The following is a 19,655-nucleotide window of genomic DNA, read 5'->3' on the forward strand; positions in this document are numbered from 1 at the left end:
TTTGCTAAAGGAAAATTTTTACCCTGGGTACTTAACTAACCCGGAACTTTGAATTAAACAAACTATCCAAGAAAGCACATCACACAGTTTTGGACCTGTTTTGTACCAAGTTCCGACAGTAGTCTTTGAGTGGGGACTTTTTCAAGGCTGACTTTGCGCCTTCTGAGTGGAGAACAGACCGCTGCAAATGTCCCTCGCTCCGAAGGCAACGGTTCCTACGGGAGAGAAACCCTCGACTTACATTTTCTAATCAGGTAGGACGCATGATCCTCTTCTTCACACACTCTTTCCAACAAAGCAATGATCGGAATAATTTTAGACGCGTATGACTCACCGCCACCTCTTTAGTGACGTTTTCTTTTCGATTTACGTCCTTAAAAAAAAAAGTTAACGACATACGTAAAGATAAACTTTTTTCTCGACTTGAGGTGGGCTTCTACGGTTGGGGAAATAACTCATATAAACACCACAACCGTTTTGCGTTAACTGTTAAGCGTCCGTTTACTCCACATTAGGACATTATTTTGCATTCAAGTGTAGTAGTTGTGCGTGCGTTCGCGCGCCTGTGTGTGTGTGTGTGTGCGCGCGCGCGTGTTAGTAGGCTGTCAGATTAATATTGGGCAGCTGAGAGCCCCCTCCTCTCCCGACACAGTACACACATGCACGGGAGGGGATTGCTTGGGGGGTCGTTGAGACACACTTGTCCAAGATCAAACAAAAGGTCTAAGAAAGAATTACTTGTGGCATTTCTCTAACAAAGCCAACTGGCCGTGGAAGAATACACACCCACTGAGAGATGCTGACATGTCATTTTACATTTAATGGACCCCAGAGTAGGTTGCACAGAGGACGTCCTGAAGTCTTATTGTTTACTGATGCTGCTACAATTAGCCACAGGACCCGTATAATCCGAAGGTGACCTAAATAATATTTCCCTTGAGATGACAACACTTTCAATATTCAAACATTAGATGGGTAAAGTGACAAAAGTATTCCTTCATAAATCCACAAACTTTGTTTGCAGTAGATTGAAATGGTTGATAAAAGCTCTGATTTATTATGCTGTTTAGTTTTTTTTTCCTAATGACAAATGCTGTCTATATGTTATTTTTATCAGCATTCATATGCGACCAGAATAAAGAAATGGCAAACATCTGGTGAGTCAGAAAGTAGGTTAGAACGTTCACCAAACTTATTTAGATTTGCAGTCAAGGATTGGTTTAAGTTTATCTTGGGCCTTTTTTGCCCTGGCAGGCTCTTGCATGAGCGAGTAAAGACAAGCAGGCCAAGTGTGCTTCATCATTGGATGGAGGGACGTTTTATTCAGCTCCAGGAACTTTTATTTAACTGCTGCAGGAATATCCATTTATCACTTTCACGCGCTCCTGGAGTTTGCATTAATTCAGAAAAAATGGAATGCAACCCTAACATGCAGCAGTTTTTTTTCTTTTAACGAGGAAAGTGACAGGATTTGATTTCCCAGAAATGAAAATCTGTAAAAAGGCAAAGTCTGGTTGGAAAAAAACACATTAGAACAATGCTGCAAGAATTTTGAAAATTGGATGAAGTGTTCAGGAGAAATTGACTTCTTTTTTTTTTTGTGATACCGTCTTAAGAAAATCTGGTCAAAAACATTTGAAATTGGACTAAAACTATCTATATCTATTATTTCTCATCATTCTCCTCGAATCTTTCATTTTGTCTTCTACCCAGGGAATAAATCCCCTTCTCTGATTGGCTGACAAGTTTCAGTTAAAAATATCCACTTATTTCTCAGGCAGGCCAAAATTGCGACGCCACGGGGTCAAAATTAGCCTCATGTTTCAAATGCTGAAAACTGACCTAAAAACTCGATTTAACTAGTGCGGATGGCAGATTATGGGTGAGAAAAGCAATGTGAGCAGTAGAATGGGTCATTGTTTGTTTTGTTTTTTTGTGTGTGTGAATTTGTTAGTTGTGTGGGATTCAAGAGGCATTTGAAGTGCAAATTTCATGTTTTTCCCCCCCTAAATTCCACCAAGATAGTGGCCACTCTTCATGTTGCAACTTTAACAGAGTACTATATCAGCACACGTCACCAGGAGTCCACCCCTATAAACTTCTTGAGGCCTGACAGACCTGGTGTGCTCCAACCTCCAGTTTTCCTCTTTTTAAAACGAATCTCATTAATGAATTGCTCCAGAACGTTCTCACATTCTTCTAAAATCTCTTCTGGATTAAGGCAAAGTGTTTTATTGCTGTGAGTTGACCTTTGTTGTCACTGCACATTGAAGTTTCGGAACACCCCAAGGATGTCCTTCCTATGCAGTCAATGTGAATGATTCAAAACAAACATGCTGCACTTTATTTAAAATAAGGTGAAGCTGTCTATTAAAGACATTGCCTCAAGATGAGTTAAGTGAAGCCGTAAAGATGCGAGGTTTGGCTTGTTTTGACAGGAGCTGCAATAAACGGAGAAGGAGCTTTCTTTTCCAGAGGGGAGTCGTGGTATGTGAACTATCCCAGAGATCGTGCATAGGGCGGGGTCCATTCATCGCTCTGAACACAAGCAGGCACAAGTTTGAACTCCTCAGTGTCTTCATGACCTCATGAGCACGTAGAAGAATTTGGATTGCCCTATCTATGTGCTGAGAGTGAAGGATAGGGGAGTAGGAGGGGGAGAGTCAGCGGGAACAACTGCTTCTTCTGTCCCCTCGGGGAGTGCTGTCTGAAGGTTGAGGAGGAAGTGTGTAACATTAGCGTGAGTGTGTGTGACTAAGTCCGCACGGCGTATGCGCAAACAGTTGAAAGCTTTCGTTACTTTTATGCTGTGCACCATAAATGTATGACGAAAGAGGAACACGCCACTGCTTTGTACCGAAAAGGATGGTTGCATGCGGCGCTGTGAGTCATTTGAGAAGTAACCGGCTTCTTCTTTAAGAGAAACTCGCTGAACATGGCTGCTTTCAGTTTAGCCCGGTTGAGTCCAGCATTAATGGTGGCCCAATCGGACCTTGCCGTGCTACCACATACCTTACTGGTGCTTTATGCACAAATTTCATAAATAAATATGATAAAAGCAACATGTTTTTGCTTTTTCACCCAAATGTTTTGTGTCTACTTAAATCAATCAAATTGTTTTACAGCACAGCGCGAGTTTTGTATCAGGTTAGGCGTAGAAAAAAAAAAGTAGTGTGTTTTCGGTAACCCGACCGACCGAGAATTTCTTTGTCGAAAAAAAAACTTCGGTCGGCATTTTTTTTTTTCAAACAACCCTCTACATTTTTGTGTAGAGGGTTTACATCGGTGCAAACTCTCGCGATATTCAAGTTGAGCGCGTGCGTCGTTTGCCCTGTCGTCTGTCAACAACATTGAAACATGGCGGCGGCCGCGATCTGCGACGACAGTTTAAACCGCGTTTTCTGTGTTACAGTTGCATGCTCGCACCGTAATGTTAAGAAAGTAGCACCCATTGATGTATCGAAAAAAATCAGCGATCTATTTGATGAACACCACGGGCCGAGTAACACCGAGGGCGGAGGAGGACGTTGGCGGAGGCGGCGACGCACCCCGGCCCCCCGAGTCCAGAGCGGGGAGAAAACTAAATAGGTGGCGGCAGCGCCGGCCGCAGAGCGGCAGGTTCAATGTCTTCTTGTTTTATGTTTTATGGTTATTTTGTTTAAATTTTTGATGGAAAAAAAAAGATTAAAAAAAAAAACTTTGTCCGACCTACCGACCCTCTGCTGAAATTTCATGTTACCGGAAACACACTACTTTTTTCTACGCCTAAACAATCATCAATCATTTACCAGAACAAGCATACACCGTGACATTTATTATGTAAATAGATTTCGCTGACAAGCCTGCTGCAGCAAACCACTCGGGAGTAAAATTATCCAGACTTAATCTATGCAAGAAACCACGTTGTAATTTCACTGGCGTTCGTTGTTTTCATTGACCTGGAAAGCTAATTATCTCACTTAAAATATTACAGATTTGATATTTCTTCTAATTTGTCATTCAGAAAATGAAACAGTCACTACTTTATTGTATATTAGAATACTGGCATACTTGTGCCAAGACATATTGAAGACATTAACCATGAAAACTGATTTTTAACATGTTTTTGCATTATGCATCCAGAAGATTGAGCTACGCTAAAGGGAATACAATGCAATGCAATACAGATTTACTTATGTAGAGCTTTCACAGCTGCAGCTGTAACAAAGCGCTTTACAAAACATTTAAAATCTTACGTCCCAAGAAATTGAAGAATATTGATCCATATATAAGGCGCATCGGATTATAAGACACACCGCCGGCTTTTGAAAAATTTGAATGCTTTTAGGGATGCCTTATAGTGCAGAAAATACGGTAAATTAAATATTGTGTTTTTCTAGTTCTGGCACAAACCACGTATTGCTTGCTTCAAACGGTTTGGCGTGCGTTGTCCTTTAGTGTCGGACTCAGCAATGTTTATTTACCCATGAACGAGATGTACTGTAAGCAATGCAGTCTTTTGCATATAAGTGGTGACTGGTTGCGAATCATTCAGAATGCCTATTAGTTTACATTTTCTTTCATGTTATTGGCCTAGGGCGGCCCGGTAGTCCAGTGGTTAGCACGTCGACTTCACAGTGCAGAGGTACCGGGTTCGATTCCAGCTCCGGCCTCCCTGTGTGGAGTTTGCATGTTCTCCCCGGGCCTGCGTGGGTTTTCTCCGGGTACTCCGGTTTCCTCCCACATTCCAAAAACATGCATGGCAGGCTGATTGAACGCTCTAAATTGTCCCTAGGTGTGAATGTGAGTGTGGATGGTTGTTCGTCTCTGTGTGCCCTGCGATTGGCTGGCGACCGATTCAGGGTATCCCCCGCCTACTGCCCGAAGACAGTTGGGATAGGCTCCAGCACCCCCCGCGACCCTAGTGAGGATCAAGCGGTTCGGAAAATGGATGGATGGATGTTATTGGCCTAAGAATGCAGTGGCACCATGTCACAGTGAGGAATCAGCTTCATGCTTACTCTTACTGTTCACCATGTAACAGTCTTTGGAATACAGTACTCACACATTTAGAAAGCAGAAATGATGAAGTTAGTTCCTCTCTTGAACCAGTTTTCATTATTCCATGTCAGAGCCCAAGAGGGCATTGATGTTGAGTGTGGGCCTGAACATCTGTTCTACTACATCTCATTGTCAATAAAGTCCCCCCCCCCCCCACACACACACACACACCAAACTTGTCAAACATGCCGTTATGGACCTTATTTTGTTGTATTGGGGTACACTGGGAGCCTTCAGGAAGGCGTCTGAAACATAGATTATCCAAACTATTTGGTAAAATGAAAAATGAAGACTCTCGGATCTAACAATGCTCAATGCTTTAGTCCGTTGGGATAGCTGCATGATGTACCAATATACTGTGTATCGTTGTGCGATATAAAAATGTCTACCGTACAATTAGGCAAGGCCAAGTTATTTGTATAGCACATTTCATGTACAAGACACTACGATTGGTTGACAGCCAATTCAGGGGTTACCCCACCTACCGCCGGAAGTCAGCTGGGATGGCCTCACAGTACAGAGGCCCAGGCTCCGGGCTCCGGCATTCCTTTGTGGAGCTTGCATGTTCTCTCTGTGTTTGCGTGGGTTTTCTCTGGGTACGCCGCTTTCTTCCCACATTCCAAAAGAATGCATGGAAGGTTCATTGAATACTCTAAATTGTCCCTAGGTGTGATATTGAGTGTGAATGGTTGTTGTTTGTCTATGTCTGCCACACGATTGCCGGGATAACCAGTTCAGGGTGTAGCCCACCTACTGCCTGAAGATACCTGGGATAGCCTCCAGCTCGCCCGTGAGGCTCATGGACTTTAACTTGTTATGTCTACTTTAACAGTGCAGTTCTTTTCCACTGTAAACTACAACCGCAATAGTAGAAGTTTGTGATAGATTCTCATAGGTTGTGCAGATGGACCTCCCTGCACATCGACTCATTCTCCCTTTTTTGAAACAGCCAGCGTGTTGGAGTCCACAAGTGCCAAAATGCCGCAGCAAAAAGACATTGTGAAGATAGCCATCCAGATGCCAGGGGCCTACCCCCAGCTCATACGACTGGACCAGGTAATACTCTACACGGTTGAATACTGTCATTTATAACAAACGGTACAACGTTCCATTTAATTTTCAACTGATGGTGTGTTTTAAAGAGATTTTATGTGCACATTAAGACAAATGCAGAGGGTCTGAGTTCCTTAGGGGTGAGCTCAATAGGTTTTGGTCAACTGTGCATAATTGAGCGTGTTAGATTTAGGAGATTATCTATTAGACATCATTTTATTGGCGCATTGATAAGTGTTAATTTTCGGGATATTCTGACCTGAGATCACATGATTTTCAACTGATCCGATGTCGGGTGAAAACGATCGGTTGTATTATTTGCTAGATACATTTGATAGAACTTTGAGTTTATTTTGAGAGTTTTACAAAAAGCAATTTGCACTGATTTGCTGATTTCTACATTTATATTTTCGCCCTTTAAGGGTCAGCGGTTATTACAGTGGACAGCTTATCCAGTTATCAGGTTACAGGGTGCATGAAAGGGTTAATTTCAGAAAAATCAAATGCACGCTCAAATGCAAAGCAATGGATTGGGACTCTGTATCAGCAGGAACATAAAACCAAAGACTCCGACCCAAAAAAAGCGTGATCGCATAATCCCTAGTTAATTTACATGATGGGTGTTCATTGTTTCACTTAGTGATCAGGACACAATCAGTCAAACTCATCCTAAGGACGCAGCTGTGTTTCTCCCTCCATACTGTATATGACTGGTCACCGCATGGTCTCCGCCACTAATAACAGAGCAGCCACGAGGCGCACCGCACACTCTCACAACGTTTTGACGGCTTGACCACAGGGCTGACCACTAATAGCAGGATAGCAGAGTGTCAGACATGGCAGAAGTCTGACTTGTATTTACATGCACACAAGTCACGGAGGGCGTAATTGTTCACAACGCTGTACTACTACTGTATGAACAGCATGCATTTACTGTGACGTGTGTTTATCGTCGTTTAGTAGAGATGTGACCTACTGTACAGTATGTGATTGTGTGCCATTTTCTTGTCTGTGAGCAGAAGAAGCCTCTATCTGCTGTTATAAAGGAGGTCTGTGATGGGTAAGTCTGTCCGTGTTCCATCTCTTTTCATATATTTTGCCCTCGTTTTGACACATTCTATTCTTAAGTTTTTGTGTGTGTGTTCTGCATGTGTAGCTGGAATCTCCCAGGTCATGAAAACTACGCGCTTCAGTATGCCGACGGAGTGCAAACATACATCACCGAATCGGTGAGTGAATAGTGAAATGAATGTTATCAATGATGGACTCAGAGTCACTCCTTAGGCATTCATGAGATTTGCGATGAGATGCATGACTTTTAAAATGTTTCACGCTACTTCATGCGAACTTTGTTTGCGATTGTGTTTTGACAATACTGCTGAAACTAAATGCTGTCCATATCAGAAGTAAGACAGCGGTAAGAAGGAAATAAAGAGCTACAAATACAATCGGCTCCATTTCTCCCACTGTAACTCTCACACACATTAGCTTCTTTTTCACACAAATATCCACACCACACAATCCAGTTCATCTTGCCGCTTTCCTTCTTCCCACAAAAATGCTGTGTACTTCATGAACCCTAAATGAGCTAGTATTGAGAGACATTTCAATCATTTTACTTGATTAGGTGTTGGTTTCAACCGTCAATCTTAATCCTTCATTTGAAGGCATTTTGGAAAGGTTTCTGGATCTGACTGGAAACATTTGGGGGGAAGTCGCTTTTGTTTCAGCAGACTTCCATAAGTGTGCGCTTTTCGAAGTATGTTGTTGAATAAATGGACTGGCCCCATCACAGACGTTTGAGATCAACTACATTAGAGGTTATGAGCAAAATTCTCCCTGATTTGAAAAAATAAATAAATAAATAAATCTGCACTCCACAACTCCAAGTCTTGTGGAAAGCACTTCCTGTCATGTTGTTCCTGGTAAAGCGTCTGAATATTTTTGGCTAAATGGTCAAACACTTTGGTGCTCCTTCATCGAGGTGAGTCAACAGCAACAACATTCCTGGCCCAAAGAGACTTTGCAAGGGCTTTTATGCTAAAGGCACTCAATGTAATCGTGCTTTCATGTTTCACAAGTGTTTTTTTTTTTGTTTTGTTTTGTTTATAGAACCGTCTAGACATTAAGAACGGCTGCATTCTGCGTCTAACCAAGGCCCCGGTGAGTCTGCATCCAGTAGCCTCTAAGTCACGCTCCTCCTTCACGTCCCACATTCTTTGGCCCGCTGTCTGCAACCTCTCTCTTCCTACTCCACACATTGCACGAGCCTGAAAATTGTATTCAGTGAGTTTTTGTTTTCTTTTGTTTCATTCTGGGAATGTAGGGTCGCTGTGCTGAGGATTTGTTTAAGGGCATCCAAAGCATGGACCTTGGAGTGCGCTGCGATTCGTTGAAACAACTCGCCTGCGTTTCCACGGACGTGACCTTCGCGCAGGAGTTCATCAGCCGAGACGGACACCTCTTGCTGGTCAAGATTGTGGAAGACTCAAGCGAGTTAGTTTTCTCTCTTTTGTGTTCACATGTGCATTTTTCCCAGACTGAACTAGACAACTTGTTATCATGCAGCTAAAATGCTTGTAACGGGTGTTATGTTTGATATGTTTCACAGTTCTGAGGTTCTGGATTTGTTCTCTTCTCTGGCCCTTCCGCCTGGTGTTAGCATGTACTCGCTGTGCCCAGGCTTTCCACATGGCAAAAACATGCTGAGTCCTAACTGTTAAGTTAGGGAGGGGGTCGGTAACACGCGGCTCCGGAGCCGCATTCGGCTCTTTAGCGACATCTAGTGGCTCCTTGGAGCTTTATAAAAAAATGTTTGAAAATGGAAAAATATGTTGATAGTGGGCTAATATAGCTCAAATAGATATTGATACATGTTGCAGCTCCGAAAAAGGAGAGCTGTGGTGTTGGTTTTTTAAAACGTACACATTGTTTATGCTTTTAACAGTCTCGACAAACACAGACGCGTCTGCGTCCGACTCCGTGCCTTCTCTCCTCTCGTTCAACTCGAGAGGCGTTCAAAGACAGCCTCCGAAAAACGGAAATTAATAATCACTTCACTGACACTAAGAAAAGTTGAAAATAATGCACCAAAACAAAAAAAAAAAATCAAGCGAGGAAATCACTAAATAAATTCGATGGGGGCGTCTTACATACAGTACATACAGCATGTGTTTCCTTCATTGTAAGATTTATAGAAGGCTTTTATTTTTTGCGGCTCCAGACATATTTGTTTTTTGTTTTGTTTTGTTTTTTGTCCTATATGGCTCTTTCAACATTTTGGGTTGCCGACCCCTGAGTTAGGGGTAAGACTCAAAATTGTCCATCGACAATTGTTTGTCTATGTGCCCTGCAGGGCAACACTGAAAGTCAACAAACAACCATTTACACTCCGGACAATTTAGTGTTTTCAGTTAACCTAACATGCACGTTTTGGGAATGAGGGAGCAATCCTGAGTTACAGAGTGAGAATCCATCTAAGCACGCAGAGAACATGTAAACTTCAAACTCGAACCTCAGGGCTGTGAGATGGGCGTGCTTCCCACTGTGCTGCCTTTCCCATGATGGATCAACAAATTATTGTTCTCGAAGATGGGCAGCCATTTATTTATTTATTTTCATTTGTTTATTTTGTCCGACATCTGAGTGTATGTCTGCTTTTGTTTGCATGCATGATTCAGGAGTGCTCTGATCATGACCCACACACTGACCGCCTTCATGGAGCTGATGGATCACGGCATAGTGTCCTGGGAAAACCTCTCGTCAATCTTCATTGAGAAGGTGCCGCATTCTACTTTCTATATGCGTTCCATTTAGTCCTGTTTTTTTTACACTTGCGTAATCTTTGCCATTCTCCCACTCCAATCCAGATCGCTTGCTTCGTCAACGCCAAAGTGGGCGACGCGTCGATCCAGCAGGTGTGTTTAGACATCCTGGAGAGCATGGTCCTTAGCAGCCACAGCCTCTTCCTGCAGGTCAAACAAGTGGTGACCATGGAGAGGCTCATTGCTCACCTCCAGATGTGAGTAACCATCGACCGACTTGACTCTTGCACTCCCAGTGATGTCACTGTATGTGAGGCCAAAGACTTATGTCTCTTGTCATTATTGCTCTTTCATGTTCTAAATGTGGTCCGTCACTTTGTGTGTTTCTTCCCGCAGGACTAATCAGCAGATTCAGACCAAAGCTATGGCTCTACTTATGGCTCTGTTGCAGACAGCCGGGGATGCTGACAGACAGGTGCTGATTTGGTTCTTCTCTTCAAGTCCAACAGTAATAAGTGCGGAATTTTCACCAGTCAGACCGTGATTGTGCCCCACAGTCACAATCTAGCCGGCACTGTATTCAGCGGGCAGCAGATCTTATTGTGACGGTCATCTTACACTTCCTGTAAACAGACAAGTCATTCACTGCCTCTGCTCGGACTCTGCTTCTTTCTCCTTGCGCAGTAACACTTTCTTCATTCAACTGCCTGTCTCCTATTCTCTCCCACTTGCTTTGTGACACACACTCACACGCGCACACAAATCCACCCTTCATATTATTCCAGCAAGGGGTGATTTCATCATAGAGATCATAGTTTGATCAAGTCCGGCACTTTTTTTTTTTTTTGCTACTACCTCACTATTGCCCTCCAGTGTTGGAAACCTGTTATTAAAACCATGAAAAAAAGTTTTCTTTTTGTCTTTTTGTTTCCAGGAAATGTTTGCATACCTGAATAAGAAGAATCTCCGTCAGTACATTTACAAGGTAAATTGTACATACTGTTTTTCCATGTGACTTTTCTACTGTATTTGTAGTTTTAGCCTGTAAGTAATTATGGCACGGTAATGGTTGTGAGGATAATTATGACTTTACTATTGGGTTAGCGTAGGTTGGTGATTCAACGTACAAATTAGTTCATAGTCATAAGAGCGGCATTCAGCCGATAGTTACAAAAAGACTTGCTCCTCTGATCTTCACTCCTTATAAAGTTACAATTTTATTCCCATGCCACACCTTTTCTTCGCAAGTAAATTATATATTTTTTCATGTACGCTGACAAAGTTTTACATTGCAAAAAATAACTATATTGTCATAGGATTATTTCTCAAATATATGACTCGTAAGATCACAATTTCTTCTTTTGAGTCTCAAAATCTTTTGAGTTTCAAAATCTTGTCTTCCTCCTAAATTATAAAAAAATGAAGGTGAAAATGACTTGTTGTTCCAGAATATCATCCACAGTTCAGGTTCAGTCCAAGATGAGATGGCCCACTACCTGTATGTCCTCCAATCAGTGACTTTGAATCATCTGGAGCCGCGAATGAGGACGCCACTGGACTGTTACAACCAGGCGAGTCCCATGGACACCATGTACCAATAAGCCAAAAAGTATTAGGAATATGATTTTCAATGTAAATTTGGCTTAAGTGGAGACGTTCCATCTTGAATTTAAGAAGTTTCACCAAAATGTATCCCATCAAAGTCCTTCTATGCAGATAATGTTCATATTAGAGGCTCGAACATAAATCCGTCCGAGTTTAACTATCCATATACTTACTTAACCTAAGTTTTGATTGTGTGTAACATAAAAAAAAAATCATGTCACTCACTGTCATGAGTGCCATAGTTTAACCTTTTCAGGGACAGCGGTTACTACAGTGGACAGCTTATCGTGTTATCAGGTTACAGGGTGCATGAAAGGGTTGAACTTATATGGTGATTAGATTGTGATTGTTTGAGGTCACTGACTCCACAAAGCACATGATTGACCATGAACGCAACCATCCATCAGGACAAAACGTCACTCATTTGTCTCATATAGTACATAAATTCAGTTTGCTCGAGCTCAGTTGTCTTCTCATGTTCCATGTTGAAAGCATTGTAATGCGTTGCTTGAGCTTGCATGCCAGTCCACTCAAAATGTGGGCATGTAGTAAACGTGCAGGTGTGATTTGTTATTTAGGAGCAGCGAGACATCCTTCACGGTCTGCGGCAGGCAGCCTTCGAAACGGAGAGCGAGAACAGTCTGAGTCACGAGAGACGTCGTTCTCTCTGCGCCAAAGAGTTCAAGAAGTTGGGCTTCTCTGTAAGTGTCAGCGCTGAAATATGGAAGCGGTGTCGTTCAAGTCATTCTAATAATTTGTATGCACCACACCTCCAGAACAATAGTAATCCTGGTCAGGACTTGGTGCGAACGCCCCCCGGCCTTCTAGCTTTGGACACCATGTTTTATTTTGCTGCACGCAATCCTGATGCTTACAGCAGGGTGAGTGTGATTTTGTTTGCCATCGCATAATTGTTATCAAAGGAAATATCTACCTGTCTGTATCCATGAATCAGGCTTTGAATACATCCTCCGAAACCTTTGTGTCATCTTGCCTAACACATTCTGTACAATGATTACTTAAGAATTGCATGTGCAAAAAGAGCACATGCGTTTCCATGCCAACCAGAAGTATGCTGCATGCATCGAGTCCATTCCATCACTTCAAACTTCGTTTTATGTTTATGGTGCTCCCCCAAATTGTCCACGGTGAGAAGCGTCAGAGCTCTCCAAAGTGGACATGTAAAACAGTGCCTTGCTCAAGGGCACCCTGGCAGTAGCCAGCTAGCAGACTAGAATCCTTCCGGCCACGAGTTGCAATCTTCCAGGGTCGGGCTTTGAACACACTTGTTCTCGATGAATGGTAAAATCCAGGTCCATATTTTCTTCCATTTCCACTTTCTGTCGGCTTGATGCCCCAAAGTACTTTCCCCTCCCGTTTGTGTGATTTTTTTTCAATTTTATTTTATTTTAATATCATGATGACGGCTGTTTCAATTTGTGACCTGGCATCAAATCATCCATCCCTCTGTCAGTTTGTCTTGGAGAACAGCAGTAGGGAGGACAAGCACGAGTGTCCTTTTGCTCGCAGCAGCATCCAACTCACGCTCATCTTGTGTGAAATCCTTCGTATCGGGGAAGCTCGTGAGTCTGCCGGCGGTTCTTTCTCACCCTCACCGTGAAGAAATCCCGTAAAGTGACCGACGGTCCGTCTGTGTTCTTGTCGTTGCAGCCTCCGAGACCGGCTCAGACTACCACCCCATTTTCTTCAGTCAGGACCGGCTGCTGGAGGAGCTTTTCTGTGTGTGCATCCAGCTGCTCAACAAGACGTGGAAGGAGATGAGAGCCACACAGGAAGACTTTGACAAGGTGCGTTCGTGAATTGAGATGGCGCTGTGACTGGCTGGCAACCAGTCCAGGAAGTACCCCGCCTCTTGCCCAAAGTCCGCTTCGACCTGTGACCCTAATCTGGGCAAACTTTTGATTCCCCAGAATCTTTAACTTTGACACTAAGAATGTATTTTGCTCAGGGAGGGCTTGATACGAAAGAATCGGATGCACGTTGTTCTGTTTGTAAGTGAGGGCACGCCGGCAGCGTCTCTCTGTTTTGATATTTTACATTTGTCGCACATTTGATATCATTCTCGCAAAAATGAAGGAAAAAAAGCACTCAAATAGGTCTAAGATGTCTTTTTAGTTGGCAATTAGGACCTTGATGCATATGCGCAGCCCTTTCTTTATGCTCGCCTTCATGCATGGAAGGACGGTGACCTTTCAAGTGCATTGTCATGCTTGTACAATGGCGGAGGCGGTAGCCAAGTTTTAAGCAGCGGGGGCTTGTCTACAGGAGATATTGATAATCTGTCCGTTCGAATCATCATCCGTGGCAAAGTGGCTCCGCTTTTGTCCCCATCTGCATTTCCCACATCCCCCGCAGCTGCGCTGTTCCCACCGAGCGCACCCCAGACGGCCACAAAACTCAGTGACCTTTTCACCTTTTTTAGGAGCGGGAGTGGCCTTTTGTTTTTGCCCACAGCTCCCAATCCACGGTGCTCTGGGGCAAATACAAAGGGGCATTAAGTGGACAAAGGGAAGCGTGGAGGGGCGGCAGCAACAGAGGGAGAAGGAAATGAGGGAAACAAAGCTCGACTAGCATCAGCAGTAACAACACAACAAGAGAGGGAATGTCAAACCACTGGAAACATACGAGAGGGCGGGACACAAATTAGTGGGGAACGCTCCAATTTTCTTCTCATGATTTAGATGACAAAGTGTGATGTGTTCATTTGTCCCGCAATGGGGAAACTGGATTTATTGCAGTTAATTGGACCCCGTCAAAGAATCCACCATCATGCTTGCAATGAGATTGGGCAACATGAGTCTATGTCGAAACTGTACAATAAGTACCATGTACGCAGATGCGCATGGCTCGCTGTACATGACTAAATAATTTAGTCAAGAGTGAATTTGAATGACAGCAGCGTCGTACGTAGCAAAAACGTACCTGCACACAATACTGTAGTCTTTCATTCTGAACTCCTTGTACTGTCCATAAACACCAGCAAAATTACTAAACTAAGGTACATGCCGAATGTTACGCTCTATGCAAATGTGAATGTGACCAAAAAAAAATGCAGATAGAAGAAGCAGCAGCATTGTATGTAGAATAAACATACAATGTGTCAATAAATACTGTACCTCACAGTTCAGCTGATTATGTGCACAGCAAGGATGCGATGAGAACGGCGGGCGATATCACGATTTTTAAGTCATTCACTCCCAAAGACATTTTTAAACGTCTTTTCAGACTTGGTCCAGAATTGGCTGGCACTGAATGAGTTAAATTGCCACGATTTCATTGTCGTCATGTTATGATATTAAAAGCAGCACATCTCTCCCCCCCCCCCCCAAAAAAATATATATATATATTACTGTATATATACCCGTGGCGAGCCGTGCATTTCAACCTTAGGCCTTCAGTGACGTCACATACATTAACACAATACAGTATAGGCTCTTCAAGCAGCACTTAATTTCAGGAGCATTTAAAACCATCAAGTATGCATTCACAATTAAGAGCAGGAAACTAAATTTATAGATATTGTCAAAAATAAAAAGATTTAAAAATACTAAATAAAATGCCTCCCAAATTACGCTGTGTGATCTTAAACAAGCCTGTCCAATAAATTGCGCAATGTCGCAGTTTCATATAAGACACCAACCAAACAATAACAAAACAAACTATTCTTTGAAAATAAAGTAAACAGATCATTTGCATTTTGAAAATCGGCGATACAACAGCAAATAACTGAAAATGTTGAGCAGCTGAGATTGAACGAACTTTCGTGCACGAAGGTGACTACAATGCAACATTATAAATTCCAGGTGAGCAGATTTATTTGATACATTTTTGTATCTTTGTCATTTTATTTCGTTACCATTAATTTAATACTAACGAAATAAAATGACAAGAAGAAATGTAAAATAAAATTCATTTACTCACCAATGTAGTGCCTGTTCGCTGAGCTGCACATCTACTCGAGTGTCCCCAAACGTTTTTAAACGCACCGTTGCTTGTAAGTGCCCAGCCGTGCTCTGATGTTTCCTTGCTGCCTTGGTAAAACAACTTAAATGGGTAAATCCAGTGTGGCTCCAAACACCAAATAGGTCCGTTGCAAGCAATCGGCATTCCCAGCAGTACAATTTTCAGCGTTTCTCAGAGGCTGTGAGCCACGGGTGTACCGTTGATAATTGCTCGTCTGAAAATGACGGACTAACCCTTTTCCTTGCTGGGACAGGCTAGCTAGCGCAGGAGTTGGGTGACCTCTTCGCACAATATCCAGCTTTTCGTGGAAGGTCCGTCTTGAAAATTGTGTGGAAAGTAGTTCTGCAACCAGATCAACGTCTTCTTCTTCGGCCATTTTGGGTTAAAATGAAATGATAGCTCCCTCTAGCAGGTGCTCATCCAATCACCGAACGCGACCGTCCAGTCTCGACGTAAGGCATTCTTGCTGGCCGGGTGCGCAGACTCGTGATCTGATTGGCTATTGCAACCTGGCTGTGCCCGTTCATTTACCGCGCACAGGGGCCTGCTCTGTTTAATCTGAAGGCCCCGAGCAAGTTTAATTTACCTGGCAACACAAGCTAGCTGAAATATGATTGGTTAAAATCTCTACCATAATAAATAAGTTTCAATGTTATTTAAAATAACATTGAAAGCCACTCGACTAAGTGGAAATAATATGACGTAAAGAATACAGAGAATAATTTTGTTTACATATTTATGAAAATAAAATAACATGAATTAAATGTATGTTATTGTATTAATGTTTAGGTCAGCGGAGAAGGCCTTGCTGGCCCTGAGGGTCCGCCACTATATATATATATATATATATATATATACATACACACACACACACACACACACACTTGTTGCTTGCTTTCGCCAAACTCGGCTTTGTAAACTACATAGGCCACGATACTTTGTGCTGCTGAGCCAATGAGAACACATGCGAATAAAATGACTGAGGTTTTCTTTGTCACTGCTGTGAACATGTACAAAAACAATATTGTACCCCCCACCCCCATATCATGGGCTTTTTATTTTTTCCATTATCATGACTTTTTAGACAGTAACAGCAACATTGTGATCATTATCAGATCGTGGGGTTAACATTGCGATGATATCGTACTGTGATGGATATTGTTACATCCTTCGTGCAGAAACAAGTAAAAATAACCGGTATGCAGTGGAGTGACAACTACACATGCAGGAACAAAAAGCAGCAAAAATAAGCAGTGATATTGTCTGAAAAAAAAAGCTGTTACTTCTATACTTCCTCTGCTGAAGATTGTCGAAGGCATTATACGGAAAGAGAGACAACTGCCAGTCATTTGCTCTTATTGGCCGACATGGTTAGATAATTGTGAGGGGGGTGGCGGCTTGCATGTGTGTGACAGTATCAGGGTGTGTGTGTGTGTGTGTGTGTGTGTGTGTGTGTGTGTGTGTGTGTGTGTGTGTGTGTGTGTGTGTGTGTGTGTGTGTGTGTGTTTACAAAATAGCCACCCAAGGCTTGCACCTCTGCTGCTGTCATATAGATGATCACGAACGGCCTCTTTCCGCACACATTGAAGTTTGGAATTGGAATATTTGCTAAACTGTTAAGTAGCCCTGTGAGGAGTCGCAATGGAGGTAAGGCAAATCTGTGTGTTGTTTTCATAAACTAAACAGATGCTTTCGGGATATAGTTTATGTAAGTTTAAAACGTGCATTCATTTTGTTCAATGTGACACGGTGCCCTGTTATTGTATTACAGGGTTATTTTTGTCACTGTGTATAAAATTCACTGTTGCCAGATGGACAAACTGTAACCTCTGCCAATTGGAATGCTTCTGCTTTGTGTGTGCAATGTAAATGAATTGTGCAGGCATCTGGTTGTCACGTTGTGCTTTCGTCAAGGATCGTTCACGATCAGTCCAGTTTAGGCGTGAACAGGAATGATGCAGGTCAGCAGAGTGAAGTTGGACGGCTCGAATGTGAACAAAATATCTACCCGTCTCGATTTGCATCCGACACCTGTACACCTCACGGCTTATTAGCATGTCAGTGGCACATTGGTGGGGCAGAAACCAAAAAATGGCATTTCTGATTCGCACTAAAACTGAAATCAAAACTAGTTGCGAGAATGACGTGGATTGGATCAGAACAGAATTACTCCGTTTTGTTTTTCGTGTTGTTGCTAGGCGGTATTCAAAGAGTTAAATCAAAACAATAAAACGTTTGTATGCTGGTCACACCTACGGGGCTGTGTGTTTATATTGTAAACGAGATGCTGCCGGAAATAATGAAATTACTATTTAAAAAAAAACATTTTCACGGTAAATGGCGGATGATGACTTGAAGAAATTCGTTTTGTATTGAATCACTGCTCTGTATTAAATGCAAAGTACAAAGTAAATCGGTCAGGGCCATAAACAGAGTTAACTTGATCTTGCTCTGTTGTCAATTTTAGTGTTTGACGTCATTCAATTTTTTTTTATTGAGTAACCCTATCTGTTAGCTTTGGCCACTGAACCTTATTGAATAAAATATGAATTCCATCACTCATTGATCATTCTAATTATGTGTGGCCAATGAGTGTGAAGTAGGTTAATAAAAAGAGGCACGCTTCATTGATTGGCAGCTGTTTGGGGAAAATGCTGTGGGGGGAATTAACAGCTGGCTGTCAGCTTGCGACCTTATATCAAAAGTCGAGCACTGAATGGGTTTGTTTATTTGTTACACTTTTAAAATGCAACCTTGCTCGTAGTAGAAAAGCCTCCAAGTTCAAAAATATGCATTTGGAAGGAATGATGTGAGCTCCTAATTGTGACTGGGAGTGTAAATCAACGCGGTCGGTGTGCTGCAGGTGATGCAGGTGGTGAGGGAGCAGATCACGCGCACTCTGTCCACCAAGCCGACCTCCCTGGAGCTTTTCAAGAACAAAGTGAACGCGCTCAACTACAGCGAAATCCTCAAATTGCGGCAGACCGAGCGACTGCACCAGGAAGAGACGCTGGCCCCGCCCGTGCTGTGAGTTGAAGGACGAGCGCGGCCGACATGCTCAACTGAAGAGGGGAAAAAAAATTTAATAAAATAAAAAATGTAAAAATGCTGCGTGTGTCTTTGCAGTGAACTGAAAGAACGTCTGAAGCCGGAGCTGCTTGAGTTGATCCGCCAGCAAAGACTCAACAGGCTTTGTCAGGGGACTATGTTCAGAAAGATCAGCAGCCGACGTAGACAAGGTGACTGACAAGCACACGCGCACACACATAAACACTCAAGAAAGAAGACTTTTTTTTCCCCTCTTTCCTTTTCTGCATATGTTCATGCTGTTGACTGTTGCCCCCTTAGACAAACTGTGGTACTGTCGTCTGTCGCCCAATCACAAAATGCTGCATTATGGCGACCTCGAGGAGGACTCTGACACTCCACCCATTGAAACACTGCAAGAAAAGAGTGAGTGGAGTGTGGGTGATTGAGGAACATACTTCAGAGCATTACTGATGACTTGCGCTCCTTGTGTAGTCCCGGTGGCAGACATCAAGAATCTGCTGGTGGGCAAAGAGTGTCCTCACATGAAGGAGAACAAAGGCAAACAGAACAAGGTGACCCGCTCGTTATTATTCACAGCGTAAATAAAAAGTCCCAACACCCCTGTCCAAATTCCGGGTTATTGGGATATGATAAAATAAGACCAAAATGAACACTTTCAATCCTTTTTCCACCATTTAATGTGATCTGTAACCTGCACAACTCAATTGGCGGGGGGGATATTTTAGAACGGGTAACTAAAAGCAAAATGATGCTCCTCTCAATGCACAAAAACAGCAAATTGGAAAGTTTTTCAGTGAATAACTGAGGACAGGAACACCCCCCACTAATCATCTGTAACTTTTGAGAGTAATGTACAGATATAGTATGCACTATGTCTGACGTTGTAGTTTGAGTGTGCTATGAGATTTTTTCCAATGTCAGTTGTGTTGGGTAAACACGGATGTAGTGTGCATGAGACCTCACTGCTGTGTGTGTGTTGCATGTAGGAGGTGTTGGACCTGGCGTTTAGCATCACCTATGACGTGGAGGAGTACAGCCTCAACTTCATCGCCCCCTCAAGGACTGACGTGAGTGAAGCTCATTAACTCATTCACTCCCAAAGACGTTTTTAAACGTCTTTTCAGACTTGGTCCAGAATTGGCTGGTACTGAATGAGTT

General features: G+C 42.8%; 1 protein-coding gene across 1 annotated transcript in view; it reads left to right on the plus strand.

The window, feature by feature from the left end:
• elmo3 (engulfment and cell motility 3) overlaps positions 1-19,655 on the plus strand; it is a 21,405-nt gene continuing 1,750 nt past the window's right edge. The window contains exons 1-20 of the mRNA XM_086110084.1: positions 1-254; positions 5,990-6,096; positions 7,113-7,153; positions 7,250-7,322; positions 8,206-8,256; positions 8,420-8,589; positions 9,774-9,873; positions 9,963-10,114; positions 10,254-10,332; positions 10,792-10,842; positions 11,306-11,428; positions 12,041-12,163; positions 12,239-12,343; positions 12,937-13,045; positions 13,134-13,270; positions 18,310-18,473; positions 18,573-18,685; positions 18,795-18,899; positions 18,969-19,048; positions 19,484-19,564. Of these exons, the coding sequence (XP_085966210.1) occupies positions 6,019-6,096; positions 7,113-7,153; positions 7,250-7,322; positions 8,206-8,256; positions 8,420-8,589; positions 9,774-9,873; positions 9,963-10,114; positions 10,254-10,332; positions 10,792-10,842; positions 11,306-11,428; positions 12,041-12,163; positions 12,239-12,343; positions 12,937-13,045; positions 13,134-13,270; positions 18,310-18,473; positions 18,573-18,685; positions 18,795-18,899; positions 18,969-19,048; positions 19,484-19,564 (1,935 nt within the window). The 5' untranslated portion in view covers positions 1-254; positions 5,990-6,018. The remainder of the gene's footprint in view (positions 255-5,989; positions 6,097-7,112; positions 7,154-7,249; positions 7,323-8,205; positions 8,257-8,419; positions 8,590-9,773; positions 9,874-9,962; positions 10,115-10,253; positions 10,333-10,791; positions 10,843-11,305; positions 11,429-12,040; positions 12,164-12,238; positions 12,344-12,936; positions 13,046-13,133; positions 13,271-18,309; positions 18,474-18,572; positions 18,686-18,794; positions 18,900-18,968; positions 19,049-19,483; positions 19,565-19,655) is intronic.

This window comes from Hippocampus guttulatus, chromosome 4 (assembly GCF_054856545.1).
Source record: "Hippocampus guttulatus isolate MCC_2025c chromosome 4, RoL_Hgut_1.0, whole genome shotgun sequence".
Classification (NCBI taxonomy): domain Eukaryota; kingdom Metazoa; phylum Chordata; class Actinopteri; order Syngnathiformes; family Syngnathidae; genus Hippocampus; species Hippocampus guttulatus.